Below are 18,811 nucleotides of genomic sequence, written 5' to 3'. Positions count from 1 at the left end.
GGACGGAGCTTGGCATCGAAAATTTTGAATATTTGAATCTTGAATTTTTCAATTTGAATACCCGGAGTTGATCTGTTGGGATGTGCTTTGCTGGGGATAAGTGCTTTTTACTGGCCCTTAAAATTTTTGAATTTCGACTGACTTTCCCGGAGCTTGGGTCCGTTGGGAGTTGTACGCCTGAGTCGTTGTATTTTTTGGACTTTATATTCTTGAAATATTCATCTGTTTGCACTTGGAGATACAGGCGTATACCCGTATTTTCGATGGATGGTTCGATGCGACGTTTGATGCTTGGTGCGGAAGACCGTAGCAACAAAGGACGTGCAATCAGTACGGGAGACCGCGCGCGCGCAGATTCGCGCATGCAGCAGGGCAGCGCAGCGCGCTGGGACGGTGCCTGGCGCGGGGCTGAGCTATAAAAGCTCCCCTTGCCATGCCATTTTTGAGGCACATTCTCTTGATGTCTTGCTTCTTTTCTCTCAAAGGTCGATTAGCTCCTCCCCTTGGTCTTGTTCTTGCCTTGTCCATGTAAGTATTTCATGTTTTGCTTATGAAATAACTCTAGGATTGCATGTAGTTTTGATTTTCTCGTACTTTGAAATAATGCTCGTATGCTTAAGCTCCTTGAATCTTGTAGAAAACTGTTTGATAGCCACTTGAACTTGAACTGCCGGGAATTGTACTTTTGAATAATTTTTTTTTTTTTTTTGAACTTGTATCTACTTCGGCATGGATAGCCTAGGCGTTGATGTAGAACTTATATACCTGCTTTGGCGTGGGTAGCCTAGGCGTTGGTGTAGGAATTTGAATACATGCTTCGGCGTGGGTAGCCTAAGCGTTGGTGTAGGAATTTGCATCTTGAACTAGAGGTCCACTGGGGATTGTTGTTTCGAATCTTTTGACTTTGCATAGGCCAGCATAGGATAGCCCCCAGTTTAGAATTTTGACACTTTGTATGCTACTTGATTTAGTATGCCTCGTCACACTCGGAGAAAGCTCGCTGAATCATCTGTGGTTCGAGCTGTTGAGGAAGACGGTTCAGATGATGAAGCGGCAGCAATAAATGCGCCAGGTGGGGGTATGGTTCCCCGAGATGCGCCTGCTTTCCCTGGTGCTGGTTGAACCCCTTCCGACCTGGTGTTTCGGCCGGATTTGCACTTGTTTCAGCGGCCTAGCGCTGGCAATGTGAGTCTTGTACTGTGTTTTGGGTCTGTACTTTGTAATTGTATAGGTTTTGAGATAACTCGTTCACCTGTAGGCCGATGGAAAGTCGTTCTGTACTTACTGGTCCTTGGTGGAGGTTCAGAGGGCCTTTAAAGCTCTCCGTGCTGATGGGGAGGCTATGGAGATTTGGTCGCAGATGGGCTTCGCCGATTTCTGGCGCACCATGGGAGGTTCTCCGAGGAGAACGGGGATTAAAAACCGTTTGTGGGCTTTGTTAGAGCGGTAGTGGGATACCACCAACACTTTCCACATGGCATGGGGGGAGATTACTATCACCCCTCTTGAGTTTGCTATGATTACAGGTCTTCCTTTTTCTGAGAGGAATGTGACCTTTGATTCTGAGCTGACGTGGCGCTCGGCCGTTGCCAGGGACTTGCTCGGCCCTGTTGTGGACTTGTCTGTTGATGATGCTCACGCTTCTGTGAAGGTGATTGTGGAGGCATTCTGCGGTGGGGGTGTGTCCGCGGAGCAGAGGGTTAGGCTCTTCCTCCTTGTCTTGGTTAGCAGAGTGATTGCCCCGAGTAGGAACAGTCGGGTGCATATTAGCTTCTTGTCCGCTCTGAGGGACTTGAGAGCTGTCTCGAGTTATAGCTAGGGTGGTTTAGCATTCAGCCACCTTTTGTATGTGATGAAGCGGGCCTCCCGGACTGCACTGGGGAATGACCCGAGCATGGCTGCTCTGTGGAGCATGCTGGAGGTATTTGAGACTCCTTGTACTTTGTACTTTGTATTTGTATGCTTGTATCTTGAACGTGACTGATGTTTTGTTTGTTCCTTGAAAGATTTGGATCTATGATCACTTTCCGACTTTGGCGCCGGAGCGTACTAGAGATGCGGCTTACCCGTATGCTGCCTCTTGGATAGGAGCGGTGCTCGTTGGTGCATCTTTGGCGGCTTCTCGTAGGGCTTGGAGAGTTCTATCCGCTGAAGATGTAATCTTTTTGTACTGCTTTGCTTTCTTGTATTTATATTTGTACTGTTGCCTGAATTGTTTGCTTTGCAGGTGGTATGGCGTCCTTTTGCCAACGCGGTTGTACCTGTCTCAGCTGCTCGTGCCCATTTCCTGTCCGGGCGGCGGGTTTTGCTTGCAGGGGTGTACCACCATATGTGGTATCTGGGGGAGCGAGTGTCCCTTCAACACCATTCAGAGGATAGGCTTGTCCCCAAGGATCCACCGGAGTCCATGCTAGCTCTGGATGAAGATTTTGCCCAGCTCTATGCGGAGGCTAGGGGCGATGCCATTTGCCTCTCTTGGAGGGACTTTGTACACAGGAAGGGGAGCTATGACGACTTCCTGAGGAGGCTGGCTCCAGCAGTACTCTTCGTACTGCCGGTGAGCTTTTGAACCTTGTATTCTTGTATTCTTGTATTGATTGGATGATTGTATGATTGTATGATTGTATGTAGGAGGAAGAGGTTGATCCTGAGGACATTCCTCATGCTGATAGGATCCTCCGCTATGAGAAGTCGGACGGGGAAGAGGTGGTGGAGACCATTCCTTGGGCTTCTCCTCCGCACCGGAAATCATATGATGCTGTACCCGAGCATTACGCCCCTGTAAGTACTGCTGCATTTTTGAAACTGTTTGTAACTTTGTACGGGAAAATTGATCTTGAACTTTGTATGCAGGCGCCTCGGGTGAGAGTGCGTCGCTGGATGCTCTTGCTTGATTCTTGGAAGAGGTAGTGCGCCAAGCTGACCCGGAAGCTTTCTGGCCGGAATAGAGAGGTACCTCACTTGATCTTGAAACTTGTATACTGGAAATTCCAACTGGGAAATTGATTCTTGAAATTGTATTTTGTATAGGAGCGCCGTCGAGACCGTAGAGACTATGTTGACAGGAAGCCTCAGGCGGAGACATCCTTGAGACAGGAGGGACCGAGCTTGGAGCTGGGACAGGGGTCCGGTACTGGTGCTCATCAGAGGCATTCTGATGCTGAGCGGGGAGCTTCCCCTTTTGTACATGCATGTTGATCCCACCAGGCATTCATTTGGAAGTGCTAGCGGTTCACGGCCCTTTGTTCCTCCTTCCGGTTACTACTTCGGAGGAAGTGGTCCTCACCCTTGCGGTGCAGGTTCATGAGCTTGCTATGCGGAGATGGAGAGGATGCGCCAGGCACAGATGTTTGGGTCGTATCCGTATATGTCGATGTCGCCGCCTTATCAGTATTCCTCTTCTCAGCAGGGAGTTCATCCCTCCACTAGCACACTTCGTTCTCGGAGGAGGATCCTTGTACCCCTGGGACGGAGCTGGATCGGGAGCTGGAGCGCCTTAGGAGGCGAAACAGGGACAAGACGCCTGTGGTTGACGTCAGCGCTGATGATGACTCAGACTGACCCTGCATGATAGCGAATTGCAGCTTGCCTGGGTTGATTTTGTATAGGCTGGATTGTATTGTATTTGTATGGATTGAAACTTGAATTTTTGTATGGTTTGTATAGCTTTGAACTTGAATTGGTTTGAAGTTTTTTTGAATATTGGCTTTGTATGTTTGAATGCTTGAAATTGTATGCGTTGTGTGTGCCTTGAAATTTTGTAGCTATATGCATGCATGATAAATTTGCAAAAAAATTGATAAAAACAAGGATTTTTTAGTATTTACTACCTTGAAAATACACCACTTTTGTATTTACTACCTTATGAAAATTTTATTTTAAATTACTACCTTAAAGTTCCAATTTATTTTTATTTACTACCACTTTACAATTTTCTCATTTTAAAATTGAGATATCTCTTTCGTTTCTTAATCATTTTAAGTGAATCAAAGCCCATTCTTCTCATTTATGTGTAAGGATTCCATAGAGATCTTGCTTTTAAAATTTTGCAAAAGGTTAAACGATTTAAATATTATATGTAAAAGTTTAAAATATATATGAATTATCAAACGAATTATTTTGAAATGTCGTTCTCAATGAAATCCCTATAGAGCAAGGAGAATAATGAACTTTGAATCACATTAAACGATTAAGAAACGAAAGAGATATCTTAATTTTAAAATGAGAAATCTGTAAAGTGGTAGTAAATAAAAAAAAATTGGAAGTTTAAGGTAGTAATTTAAAATAAAAATTACATAAGGTAATAAATACAAAAGTGGTGTATTTTTAAGGTAGTAAATACCAAAATTTCCTAAAAACAAATTTGCCCATTTTTTTGGGTGTATATACCCACTATATATAAGCCCCCAATTTGACTGAGATTTTTTGGTTAGGAAAAGCGCAAGTCAAAGTATATTCAACTTTTCCTAATGTACATGCAGACTCGACTTAGGACGCCCATCTAGGACTAGAATGCTTGAATTTTGAAAGAAAAATTTATCCGAAATCTGCCTGAAGCGTTGATCCGGACTGCTAGAAATTGCGCGGCTTGCGGCTTTGGAATCTTGAATAATGGAGGTTGTACTCTGCTGTCCGAAACACTAAAGAGTGTGTACTCGGAGTCATAAGAGAGGACGGTGGCCTCGTCCTTTGATGCAGGGTCCCTGCGCTCAGCGCGGGCCTGGCGCCTGGCGCCTGTGAGCTGTCGTGCTAGCCAAATCTTGTATAAATAGGGAGCATTTCGGATTGTTTCTTGTATCAATCCCTCCCTGCTATCATTGTATACTGCTTCCTCACGAAGAGAAAATATGGTTGTGTCTTTTGAAAATGCCTTGAACTCGTGGCATGGTTCGCTAGGCAAGTTGGAGAAAAGGGAGCTTGATGGCATGCATCTTGGAGTGCTCGTCTCTTTCCGGTTTGTAAAATTGGATTTTCACTTCATTCTTGCTACTCTGGAGGCTTGGGACCAGAATCATCATGTCTTCCACTTTGGAAATAATGAGATATGTCCCCTCCCTGAGGAATTTAGTGCCATATTGGGGTGGCCCATGATGCTAGAGCCATGCATGCCTAGTGTTGAAGAACACTTTTTCTTGAGCTTTGAAAGGTATTTGGGCCTGAAGCCCCCACTTTTAAGTGCTGTTGTATATGCAAGAGGGGTGGATTTGTCCCTCTTTGTCACCTACTTTGCTGATGTTCCCAAAGTTTTCCGCTTGAGAGCCTTGAGTTTTTGTATATTTGCTCGCTTCCTCTTTTTGAAGCAGGGGTTTGGCAATGGCGATGCCTCCCTAATTGAGATTGTAGAGCAGTTTGCTAATGGTCGGGACCCAATGTCGCTCGTGGTTGGCGAAACATTGATGGGCCTTGACATGCTGAAGTCGGACCCCTCTTCATTGCCTTCGGGAAGTCCGGTATTACTCCAAGTAAGGATCTGGAGCCTTCTTTGTATTGTTGAACTTGTACTTGTATTTGAATTTTGAATATTGAATTTTGAAATGCGTTTCTTGTACACTCCCCAAGGTTTGGCTTATGGAGAGGCTCATGCTGGTAACACCTCCGGAGAACATGGAGAGCTACAATAGAAAAGGATTCACCGTGCGGCCCCTGGTGTATGGCCGGCTTTCATTGGACGAGTGGAGATGCGCACTCTCTAGGATTGAATCTTGTATAAGGTGGGTAGTTCCTTGGTGGGGGATTGCTGCTATGAGACATGCCCCTGGTTCCACTGCTTTGAGGGTGCCAAGCCTCACAATGCTGGTCTTCTACTCGCCTACCCGAGTGATGAGACAATATGGCTTGAGACAGGAGATCCCGGACTGTATTGAAGAGAACCCGAAACCTGTTGCGCTGAATGCAAATCGACTTGAAGTTTGGAGGCGGTATTGGGTCGCCAAACCATTCTTGAGTATCCAGTTCCCACCTGAGTCAGTTACTCTGTCTGCGGGGTACATTGTATGGATGAGAGGCCTAAGCCATAGGGACATTTCTTTCTCCGGACCAGCTAGAGTCCGAGGTTCTACAGCTAGACGTCCTGCATCAACTGACTATGAGGAAGGCGACGGGAGTGTGGCCCATCCGGTGCTTGACCGTTCGGAATCCAAAGGAGGTTCGTCGTCCTCCCGTCTTGGAAGGCTTGCAAGTTCCTTCTCCCGCCGCTTAGGCAAGGGGAATATTGATGATTGATTGCGGGAGGAGCCAGGGGATAGTACTCAAGGTGCCAAGACTCGAGAGTATAGTCGCCCGACCCTAGATCTTTGTAGGCTAAATGTGTTTGGAATGAATTTTGTTTGGAATGTGTTTGTAATGTGTTTGGAAGATGTGTTTAGAAGATGTGTTTAGGAAGTGAAAAGGCTTTTGAACTTTGCTTCACTTGATCCTGACTTTGTATTTGAATTAGCTTTGAAGGCCTTAGGGCCAAATAAAGAGTTATTGTGTTAAATTCCGCTTGAACATGCTTTGCCTTGAATTGGCACATTTGGAATAACAACGATTGAATTTTGAAACTTGAGTTTTGATTTGATTTGATTCTTAGGATGCCCTTAATTGAGGAAATTTTGAATTTTTTTGTATTAAAGTGGCCGGGCCTCGGAATGAGGTTGCCTACTTGTCCCTTTAGGGAATCAGGCCGGACGTAGTTCTGCCTGAACATGGAACTTAGACATAGAACTTCTTGAGTTCATTGAGGTTGGTCAGAGATCTGAATTCTGTTCCGTCGATGTCTGTTAGTTCGACTGCTCCCCCTGAGAGGATCTTCTTGACAATGTATGGGCCTGCCTAGTTGGGTTTGAATTTTCCCCTTGGGTCCATGGTGCTTTTGCTAAGGGCTTTCAGGACAAGCTCGCCTTCCTTGATGTTTCGGGTTCTGACCCTTTTGTTGAAATGTCTGGCCACTCGGCGCTGATAGACTTGTACATGGTGAGCGGCTTGAAGCCGCCGCTCATCGAGCATGACTAGTTCGTCATATCTGGCTTGTACCCATGCAGCTTCTGGGATTTTGCTTTCGAGGACTATCCTTAGAGAAGGTATCTCCAGCTCGATACGTGGTACTGCTTCCATTCCATAGACCAATGAGAACGGAGTTGCACCTGTTGAAGTGCGAATTGAAGTTCGATATCCCCACAATGCGAAGTGCAGCTTTTGGGGCCAGTCCTTGTAATTGGAAGTCATTTTCATGATGATGGTTTTGACATTCTTGTTGGCCGCTTCGACTGCCCCATTGGTTTGTGGGCGATAAGTTGAAGAGCGGTGATGTTGAATTTCCCGGAGCATGGGTCCGTTGGGATTGTTGTATTGAAGGTTGTACGGTACCCCGCTTTTGAAGTTTGAACTGTTGAGGCTTGTAGATGTTTCTAGAACTTGGACCTTTGGAGTTTGTAACTTGAATTTTGTACTTTTGAATTGTAGATGCATTGCTCGGCACAACCTTGCTTGGTTAGAGATTATAGAACTTGAATTTTGTACTTTGGAATTGTAGATGCCTTGCTTGGCACAACCTTGCTCGGTTAGAGATTATAGAACTTGAATTTTGTACTTTGGAATTGTAGATTCCTTGCTTGGCACAACCTTTCTCGGTCAGAGATTATAGAACTTGAATTTTGAATCTTGTACTTGTTGAATGGGTCTTCACATTCTCCTTGGAATTGGGTTCCCTGATCACTGATGAACTTGTAAGGAACACTGTATCTACACATATTGTTTTCTTGTATGAACTGTGCCGCTTGCTTGGAACCCAATACCTTGAAAGATCTGGAAACTTGGACTCTTGATTAAACCCGGCCTCTAGCTGCTTAGAGACCTCTTCTTGAATTTGGAGGGAAACATCCGATTTCATGCGACGGAGCTTTTGCTTGATGGGCTTTGACCCTGGAATAAGGGGAATTGTATGCTGACCGATGCTTGGATCAACCCCTGGCATATCATGATAGGACCATGCGAAGACGTCTACATACTCTGAAAGTAGCTTGATAAGATCGTCCCGCTCTGCTTGAGAAAGAGTTAAACCAATCTGAACTAGTTTTGAGTCACCGTTGTTAGAAAGGTTGATTTTTTCTGTTTCCTCAATTATAGGCGTCCTATTTTCATGATTTTGGATAGCTTTTAGAATTCAAAGTCAGTTTCATGTAAAGCAAAGTTGTTTGGATTAGGATTGTGTTTTGAATTAGGACTCGAAGAGTAAGTGTTATTGAAATCAGCAATCATTACATCGACTGTTTTGACTTGAAGCTTGGCCTTTAGAGGCTCTTGATTAGTTCTAGACACTTAGACTCATTGCTAGACTCAGATCCAGACTCATCCTCAAACTCGGACTCGCTCATCATAGATCCTTCGCCCACAGTAATCTTGAACATTTTGACATTCTCCAGGTTGGTATTGAAGTTGGCTACGGCGGCCATGAGCTGAGTGATTTGATCGACAGTGGCCATTTGAACTGTTTCTTGAAAGGGTCTTGAAGCTTGATTTGTAGGAGATGAACTGGCTGCTCGTTCGATGCCGGCTATGAGGGAAGCTAGGACTGATGGATTTCTTTTCAACCTTTCTCCTCTTCGGCGAACCCACAGGATCTTCGGACTCCTAGTTAGAACATACCAGACGATTTTAGAACTTGGACTTCCCGACACATGATATGACATGCATGCAATGAATGAGACCTAGACATGACTCTAAGTGTCACTCCGAAGATTCGGGATTTTGGATTTTGTACTTGTATTCGGGATTTGGAACCCGTTGGAAATGTTTGAGAGGATCCTTCATTCTTTTGTGAAAGTTGACTCTTTGTACTAGAATTTGGGAAATCGAAAAGGAATATTTCGACCTAATGGAAATTGAACTTATTTGAAGGGGATTTCAACCCGCTCTAGGATTTGGAAATTGGACTTGTACTAGGAAATTGAATTTTCAAGGGAATTTCGACCCATTGGACTTGGAATATTTGAAGGGAATTTCAACCCGATTGAAAGAGAACTGGTTTTGTATTATTTAAAAGGGAATTTCAACCCGTCAATATTTTAGGGGAGTTTCAACCCATTTGACTTGGAATATTTGAAGGGAATTTCAACCCAATTGAAAGGGGATTGATTTTGTATTATTTAAAGGGAATTTCAACCCGTCAATCCTTTAGGGGAGTTTCAACCCATTGGAAGATTGGAATCTTTGAAGGGAATTTCAACCCAATTGAAAGGGTATTGATTTTGTATTATTTAAAGGGAATTTCAACCCGTCAATATTTTAGGGGAGTTTCAACCCATTGGAAGATTGGAATATTTGAAGGGAATTTCAACCCAATTGAAAGGGGATTGATTTTGTATTATTTAAAGGGAATTTCAACCCGTCAATATTTTAGGGGAGTTTCAACCCATTGGAAGATTGGAAAGGGGTTTGTATTATTTCAGGGGACTTTCAACCCGATATGGAACTTGTATTATTTTAGGGGATTTTCAACCTATTGAACAATTGGACTTGTATTATTTTAGGGGGTTTTCAACCCGTCGAACAATTGGACTTGTATTATTTTAGGGGATTTTCAACCCGTTGAACAATTGGACTTGTATTATTTTAGGGGATTTTCAACCCGTCGGAAGAATTTTGACTTTTGTATTGGGAAGGAAAGGATTTTTTGTAGCTTGAAGATGAGCTTGAAGTTTGAATTTGACTTGAAGTTTGAATTTTGAAATGGGAAGAGATGCACTTTCGTATATAGAATATGAGGCTTTGTGTTTGGAAAATCCGGCATTGTGCCAACATTGGATTTGAAACATTGAATTTGGGAACTTGAAAGTCCGGCATTATGCTGCCGTGGACTTGGAATTTTGAGGTATAGGAATTGAGGTTTGAAGGTTTGGAATTTTTGAACTTCGAACTTGTGGTTTGAAATATGGAATGGGAAAGTCGCCGTTATGACGGTGTGAATTTGGGATTTGAAACTTCGAGTATAGGACTTGAAGTTCGAAAGGTTGAACATGGAACTTGAGGTTTGAGTTGAAAAGTCGGCATTACGCCGGCAATGAGTTTGGATATTTGAACTTGAGGCTTTGAGATTGGAGTTAGCAACTTGAGTTTGAGGTTTGAAGACTTGAATGTTTGAAATAGGAAATCCGGCATGACGCCGTTGGATTTGATCTTGAAATTTGACTAGAGAATCCAACATTACGAAGCCGTTGGATTTGGGTTTTGAATTAAAACTTTGAAACTCGAAACTTGAACTAGAAAATCCGGCATTATGACGCCGTTGGATTTGGACTTGACAATTGAGGTTTTGGACTAGGAAATTGGGTTTTGAATGGGAAGTTTGAAATTTGGAATTGAAAACCCGGCATTATGACGCCGTTGGATTGGATTTGACTTGAAACTTGAAATTTGGAACTCGAAATGGAAAATCCGGCATTATGACGCCGTTGGATTGGATATGACTTGAAACTTGAAACTCGGAACTCGAAATGGAAAATCCGGCATTATGACGCCGTTGGATTGAATTTGAAATTTGGAATTTGGAATTTGGAACTCGAAAAATCCGGCATTATGACGCCGTTAGATTGATTTTGAATTTGTAGCTTGGAATTTGGAACTCGGAAATCCGGCATCATGACGCCGTTGGATTGATTTTGAATTTGTAGCTTGCAATTTGGACTTGAAAATCCGTCATTATGACGCCGTTGGATTGATTTTGAATTCGTAGCTTGGACTTGAAAATCCGGCATTATGACGCCGTTGGATTGATTTTGGAATTTTTGCGTGAGGCGTGTTTGAGGGTTTTGAATCAAACGGAGTGGCACTCCTAAAGACCCTAAAATCGGCGATTTAGATTCATGAGGTTGAATGATGCTCCTAGGGGTTTGGTTTCCTAGTTGGAGGCTAATTGGTTTTGGCAAGCTAGAACTCGAGGTTAGCCATTCACGCGTGCAAAGACGCCCACACAATGCACAAGTAGCACGTTGTCACACTAATCATGAATATGAATGCAACATGCAAAGTTCTCAACCTAAGGTCGGTCTAAGTTTTGTATGATGCAAGTGGTCGTCTTTGGGCGTCAAAAGGTACTTGGCTAAGAGACGGATCCGGCGACAAGCTTTCACATTCCTCCTAAGGGAAGTGTGCGTCGGCAGACGACCTCCATACTTGACATTGGGAATGTCAAGTAAATGCCAAGTTTCGGTAGGCGCGGAAATGGTCACACACTTTGGTCGGGAACCGTATGGAGAGTCACCGTTTCGTTGCCCCCGGGGCTAGCCCGAATGTAGAACACATCCGTTTGGGCAAAGGTAGAAATTCATTTTGCGCAATATGGTTTTCGAAAAATGCATGAAATGCCTAGAAATTGAAATTGAAATCGTACTTGAATTTGTATTTGTAAAGCTCGTTTTTCGGCACTCGTTCACGAGGTTTGGGAGCGTCCTTCCAGATGCAAAAACAGACTAACTCCTAACACGAAAAGTTGAGCAAAAGTGGGCGACAAGCCATTGTGAGCCACTGTCCTGGATGCAGGCAGTGGCGTTGGGCGTAGGGGCTGCGCCTGGCGCAAATGCTGGCATCCAGTACTTCGATAGATCAGTGGCCGGTTGCTCGAAATCTGCTCTCATTTTCGAAATTGAGATTAGAAAAGTCCCCAGTGGAAGAATTGTAGGGGGGTTTTCGCTTTTTTCCCTGTTTCCTACAAGGGGGTTTGGCACGCGGCGGTTCGTTTAGAGAACCGTTGAATTATTTTTGCACCTCGAAGGAGTCGCCGCCAAACTTTATTTTAGGTCCCGTTTGGGAAGACCGCAAGATGACTCTATTTTTGGATAAGTCCTTGAATCCTTGAAACGGATGGGTGAGATCCGGGCTCGGGAACGAAAATGCTTATTCGGCGAGCTTTAGAAATATTCAAGTACGTTGGCACAACATTATTTCGAAAATACACCCTAGATTCTATGTGGGTTTGAATTTAGAGCAAATAGAATTTCTAATTGTATGGTGGTCACTTTGCTTTAAAGATTAATTTAAGGAACCTAAGGCCGGTTTGTCCAAGAAATTATCTTTGTTAAGCGTGATGTAACCTTTGTAGTTTGTTGTATTTAGCATGTTGGTGATGAAAGCAATAAAGCAAATAAAGCAACATCACAATACTAAATAAAATGCGGAATTAGTAAATACAAGACCCCCTAGAAATGGACTAGGGCGTAGGTCCACATTGCATAGAAATGGACTAGGCAAGTGAAGGTGCGGAATTGAAAGTGTGGAATTGAAAGTGCATAATTGAAATTGCGGAATTGAAAGTGCGATATTGAAAGTGCGGTATTGAAATTGCGATACTGAAATGGCATGATTGAAAGTGCGATATTGAAATTGCGATATTGAAATTGCATAATTGAAACTTGTACTTGGGCACATGAGATTCAAACGCCAAGCGGCTCCTTAAAAATAAGTGCGCCCGACACGAATTCATAGCCAAAAATCTCAACTTGGGAGAGGTTGCTCAACCCAAATGTCCTGGATTTGCATATTAGACTTGAAATTGAAAGCTTGAGTATTGAAATGTTTGAACTTGAAATGATTGAAACTTGAACTTGAAATGATCCTAGTTTAGAGAGGTAGTTATGAACAACCCTAAACATAGTGGGATCTTGAAATTTGAAAACTTGAACTTGTATATTGAAAAATGGAGTCTTGAATCTCAAAAGACTAAACCTTTAAATGCTAAAAAGGTGTCATCTTTGATTACTCCATACTTGAAGGTGATTCTAGTTCAAAGAGATGAATGCAAGCAACTTTGAACATCCTTGAATCTTGAAAGTTTGTATTTTGTATTTTGAAAAAGTTTGTATTTTTGAAAAACATGTATGATTGTTGCAAGTGGTGTTTTTTTATGGCAAAAAACACCAACTTGCTAATCATTTGAAATCAAAATAGCATGATTGATTGAAATGGGATTCGGATTTACCTAGTTAGGTTTAGGCACGAGCTCCCAATTTCTTTTGAATTTAGGAATTTTGTATGTGTTTTTGAGGAGTTTTTGAGTTTGTATTGTGAGGAGTAATGTCGAAATTACGACGTTGTATATGTTGTGCTCCCCTCTTTTTTCGATGGAAATGAGGGGTATTTATAGGAGGGAATGGTGCAAAACGCCAGCACAGCCAGCGCCTGGCGCCAGGCCAGCGCTGCGCGCTGCTGACGTGGCTTGAATGCCGCCAAAGCAAGGGCGGGGAATCGTCCTTGTTTCGTCTTGTAGTGTTGTACCTGTTGTACGAATTGTACTAGGTTTGGCGTTTTTTATTTTCTTGAAGGTTAAGGCATGGTTTAGCGTCTAAAAATAAGCCTTTCTCGGGTTTTTGAATTTCGGTTTTACGGGACGGGGCCCGGCATGCTCGGTTTTGTGGGTCGGCGCCCGAATTTGACTTGCCTTATATGATTTTGAGTGGAAAAGGCCTAGTAAAACCAATGGGATGGTCTACTAATTGAGATTGTACTTGGATTTTGAAATTGGATTTTGGAAGTTGTATTTTGTACCGAGTTCCGGGAGGGGAACGGCCTCGGGGATTGGAATTTGGACCTTGGATTTTGGAGATGTTCTTAGCAATTGGGATTTCCGCCTGGAGTTACTCCAATTACCTAGCAAGGATAATGGTATCGTCATCATCCCAAAGGGGAGACACAAATTAGGTGTCTACAGTTTCTTATTAGACAATAGTATATGACTGGGCAAGAGAAAGGGTGAGGTGGCTATGCATGACATGGAAATCCATCTAAACTGAAATACTTACATAACCAGCAATACAACGTGAATATGTATAATGATTTTCCATTTTTCCCTCATTTTTTCATATCTCCCTCCCTTTTTCACTGGTTTCGTCCTTCATTGTTGTTCTTCACTGATTCTTCAAGCTCATCGTTGTGTCCCTTTTCTCCAATCTCCCTCCTTTTCTCCAAACACTTGCCTTTCTACTCTAACATTTTTTATCCTAAAATTATGTTAAAATCCAATTGGGAAAGAAACCCTCATTTCGGAGATTTAATTGGGGAATCTGGAGTTGTTTTCTGGTGAATGTCGAGTCTTCAATCCACACACTACTGCACGATAGATATTGTTCGGTAAATACATTTCCTATCTCCTTCTTTCTTTCTGCATTTAGTGACGTGTTCCAGTTCTTCAGCACACCTTCAATTGATTATGAATATGGGTAATTTCTGTTGTTGTTACCATTAATTAATATGCTGAATTTCATGGATCTCCCTAGATTGATGAAGACCCTGATTGCATTTCCGTGGTTCAAAAATATCAAGCCTAATGTCCCGAATGTGGTGGGTAATTTTTAGCATAATTGTTAACAATTATATCTGGTATAATGAGGAATTGAGAAGAGATTAGGATTAAACATTAAACTGTATATCTCCTTAATTCATCCTGTTGATCTCTAACTTCTTATTGCCATGTCTCCTAACTTGTCAAGAACGGTGTAATGGAAATATGAAGTTTCCAGTAATTAGACATATATATTGTATTTGATTTGAGATGTATCAGCTTACTTCCGCTTTGCTCCCTGAAATTAAAGGGGAAGCTTCTTGTTGCATCAAGTTGTTGCTGTGTGAGATATTTGGTTATACTGATGAGAAGAGGTTGAGGAGGTTGCAGGAGTTGAGGACTGATCTTGAGATTGAGGTGATTTGGTGGCTGCATATAAGGAGGATGGAGGGCCGGGAGCAGGGGTCGCTTTTGTGGTGTTTAAGGATGTGTATACAGCAAACAAAGTTGTTCAAGATTTTAGAAATGAGAAGAAAATGAGGATTCAGAGGTTCTTTTCATTGACAGAATTACAGTTGGAAAGGAATTAATGGAGAGTGGAAAGAGAGCCTTTGGCAACTGAAATTTATTGGCGCCTTTTAGCAATTTCATAACAAAATTTAACTTGCCTTGGAGTAGTATCAACTGTCTTGGTATGTTGCTCCTCAACATCGCTTGATGGTGTTCCAGCTGAACTTTTCAGGTTACTATCCAGGCATTCAAGAGGCAAAGGTACATATTTTGAGGTTTTTATGTTTTATAATTTAATACTCTAAGCTTCATGCGATTAAATCATTGCGATTTATTTGTGGTATTATATTAATTACATTCAATCATTGTTGATTTGGATTTTTTTTATATACTCCTTGATTACTTGGTGTGAGATTAGGTAATATATATTGTAGGTTTTTTTTTTAATGTTTTCTGATTCTTATTTTCATACATGTTTTTTCAATTGTTTAGAATCTGAGCACTTAGACTAGACATTCTTAGAAGGAAATCTGAATTAGGGAAGGATAATTGGTTCTTCCAGTTAGGTTTATTCTAAATTTCTTATGGAACCATTCCCTTGTCTTTTATTTTGTTAACTAAGTACCTTCCAAGACCTCCAACACTGTTTGGATGTATTAGATGTTTTGTCTAAGTCATATACAGACAAACAATGTCTCTTTCAGAATCCTTTCTTGTGTCATATAACAGTGTTTTCGGCACTTTTAGCAAATAATCCTATCCAGGCTTGTAAAAACTTTCTGCACCTTCTAATGTGAATGTTCCTAGGTGTTAGATTAGACATATAGAGTGGTTGATCACGCCGTATTGTACCTATGATAATTTTTTAGGCGCTGATCATTTGATACCAATGGAGTTGGCACTAAAGATTGTCAGCAAAATTAGAGCCAAAGAAAGATTTGTAGTCTATGTTATCACCCCTATGTGGCCTGAGGGTGTTCCCACCTCTGCTGCTGTGCAAGAAATTCTTTTCTGGCAGGTAATAAGTCAACCCCGTCATGGTTATGCTATATATGTTATTGACTAATTGATCTTAAAATGTGCATTTTAACAGGGTGAAACTATGCAAATGATGTACAACATAATAGCCCAGGAGATCAAAGCAATGAAGCTCAAGGCACACCCACAAGACTATTTGAACTTCTATTTTCTAGGAAAACGCAAACCACCCCTGGTCTTGGGATATTCTAGTCCACCGTTATCAAGAAATGGTGATGGGGTAAAACTCTTAAGCTCTTTGGGTCCATGGGTTTTGAGTTATTTTTGATTTTTCTTAGTTTTTCTGCCATGTTCTCTCAGGTTTTGCCTTTACAAAAGTACAGAAGATTCAGCTTATTTATTTTATTCCTCAGGATAATGTCACTTTGAAGGTCCTCTTACAAGCGACAGGGGATATTAATACTAGTGATGTTGATCTTGCAGTAGCTAGTAAAGCTATAATACTGGGGCTCAATATCAAGGCACCAGGTTCTGTTGAAAAATATGCACACAATAAAGGTGTTGAAATTTGGCTATATAAAGTCATTGATGATCTAATTGATGACATGCGGCTTTCGATGGAAGGATTGTTAGAACTTGTTGAGGTAATTCTACACTCTGCTAGTTTTGGATACATGCACTATGCAATGCATATAGTTCGTATTTTCACGGGGTAGGAGCTTCTATGCTTGTGATAAATTTTATTGGTTGCCCTTGTGATGCCAGGAAATATTATGATACTAAACTATTGAACACACTAAGCATAGAAGCTCCTAATAAAAATCATAGATAACTAGATAATATTGGTGTCTGGTTTATCCATATAATTATGGGTTTCAACTGTTATATGGGGACACCTAAGTTATCCTTAATTGGATATGAGTGTTAAGCACAGGTTGTGTCAAAATATCATACTCAGAGACATTGTCTTGAACATGAAGTATGGGTATATGACGTTTACGGAAAATATTTATGGTTATGAAGGTCTATTGCATTGGACAAATATCAAGCCACCTTTTAATTTGATCTCTGCAATTCCCTGTCTACATTGCATCTTCCTCATATGAGCTTTATTGTTGTTTATGGTGTTGCAACAATACACATAGTAAGGGTGTGTTATGTGGCAGAGTTGAATTTATAAGCTTTAATTTTCTTTTAAAAATCTTCATGGATGACAAAATTCTGTTATTTGAGGGTTTGGTCCTCCCAAAAAGCACTGGAAAGTGCTATAGGGAGAATGAAGTGTTGTCAAGGAAAACTGTCCAGAGCTGCATGCCTGCATTTCTTACATTGAATGGTTACCATATTTCAAGTTACATTGAATGGTACTTTAATTTTTCTAGTCCCTCAGTTGCAAGGTATGATCTACTCCTAGCAAAGAAAGAAAAATTTGTACATATTATTCCTAGTACATTATTTGTAGTAAATTATTTCTTAAGAAATAGCAACGGGTAAAGCGGCTGTTGCGTGCAAAACAATTATGGTACTGTCCTAACTCCACCTTGGAAGAGGTTTCTACCTACTGTACTATTGTGCGATTCTTTCATTTATATGCAAGTAATTTTTCTTAAGCTACTTCTGCTGAAAGATTGTATGTAATAGGAAGACAATGTCTTATATGGCACATTTCATGAGCAGGTGATTAAAAATAGACCACTATCAACTTAGCAAAACATTGTTGCTCCTTATGTCTTGGTGAATGTGTGCCGGGTTTGTATTGTTAGGTTATGATACATATAACTGAATATAAATCATGCGGAAAAACCATTAAAGCCAGGAATCCAAATTAATTGCCACATAACAATTAGCATAATTTAGGATGCATACTCTTTGTAGCGTGCCCTCCCTTGCTGCGCCCGAACCGAACAAGAACAAGTTTTTAGGACTCCAAGTGTCGTCCCTCCGTAGAAAGTCCACAGCACGTTCGGATTCGCCTTAGGTTTAATTAACTAGAATCGCCCCAAAGGTACTATGTATTTTCGGTATTATTGAGCAAATAAATGACTGAATTTTATGCATAAAACTCTCTTGAATACTTTGAAAACTCATTATAAATTGTGAGCATTGATCACCTATTTATAGGGTATGGAAACGGGTATTAGAATCCTACTAGGAAACGAATTAATTAATCTCAATTTAATTTAAACTCTATTAATAAATTATCTAGTAGATATAGGAATTTAATCTTAAACGAATCCTACATGGTTTAGGTTTCGTACGCAAGCACAAACACACACGAGCATGACCCGCGTGCGCGCAGGCCATGCCCGCGCATACGCAAAGCCCACGCAGCTATGAAGCCCACGCGTGCTGCTTTGTGCTCGCAGCCTAGGCGCGCTAGGCTTGCAGGACGTGGGCCTGGCTTCGCGATGGGCCTTCGTCTAGCAAGCTCGTCCGATGCTAATTCGTACGACGCGCTTCCGATTAATTTCCCGATTCCGGAATTCATTTCCGATACGAACAATATTTAACATTTCCGATTCCGGAATTAATTTCCGTTTCAAACGAATATTTAATATTTCCGTTTCCGGAATTATTTTCCGATTCCGATAATATTTCCGATTCCGACAATATTTCCGTTTCCGGCAATATTTCAGATTCCGGCAATATTTCCATTTCCAATAATATTTTCCGATATGTACCATGTTTCCGTTTCTGGCAACATCTACGACTTGGATAATATTTATATTTCCGATACGATCCATATTTCCGTTTCCGGCAATATCATCGTTTCCGGAGTATTCATTTATTTGCCTTTGACGATCTCAGCTCCCATTGGAACCAAGATCCGTCGATTCCGAATATCCATAGATGGAGTATTTAATGCCATTAAATACTTGATCCGTTTACGTACTATTTGTGTGACCCTACGGGTTCAGTCAAGAGTAAGCTGTGGATTAATATCATTAATCCACTTGAACTGAAGCGGCCTCTAGCTAGGCATACAGTTCACATGATCTCACTGAATTATTAACTTGTATAATTAATAGTGAACCGCATTTATTAGACATACCATTAAATGCATACTTGGAC

General features: G+C 41.6%; 1 protein-coding gene across 5 annotated transcripts; it reads left to right on the top strand.

Annotated features, from left to right (window-relative positions):
* Nucleotides 1–13,809: 13,809 nt before the first annotated feature.
* Nucleotides 13,810–17,440, top strand: LOC110800131 (phospholipase D gamma 1). 5 transcript variants are annotated; one of them, XM_056835273.1, is made up of 5 exons: nucleotides 13,810–14,100; nucleotides 14,247–14,310; nucleotides 14,642–15,779; nucleotides 15,855–16,019; nucleotides 16,153–17,440. In XM_056835273.1, the coding sequence occupies exons 3-5, from the start codon at nucleotides 15,651–15,653 to the stop codon at nucleotides 16,453–16,455; spliced, it is 597 nt and encodes a 198-aa protein (XP_056691251.1). In that variant the 5' UTR covers nucleotides 13,810–14,100; nucleotides 14,247–14,310; nucleotides 14,642–15,650; the 3' UTR covers nucleotides 16,456–17,440. The 5 variants fall into 5 exon arrangements, with proteins under 5 accessions (XP_056691251.1, XP_056691250.1, XP_056691249.1 ...); XM_056835272.1 differs by having other exon boundaries at nucleotides 14,562–15,779; XM_056835271.1 differs by having other exon boundaries at nucleotides 14,247–15,022; nucleotides 15,631–15,779.
* The last annotated feature ends 1,371 nt before the right edge of the window (nucleotides 17,441–18,811 follow it).

This window comes from Spinacia oleracea, chromosome 1 (assembly GCF_020520425.1).
Source record: "Spinacia oleracea cultivar Varoflay chromosome 1, BTI_SOV_V1, whole genome shotgun sequence".
Classification (NCBI taxonomy): Eukaryota; Viridiplantae; Streptophyta; class Magnoliopsida; order Caryophyllales; family Amaranthaceae; genus Spinacia; species Spinacia oleracea.
Note: the sequence above shows the minus strand (reverse complement) of the source record. Positions and strands in the feature narration are given on the sequence as shown.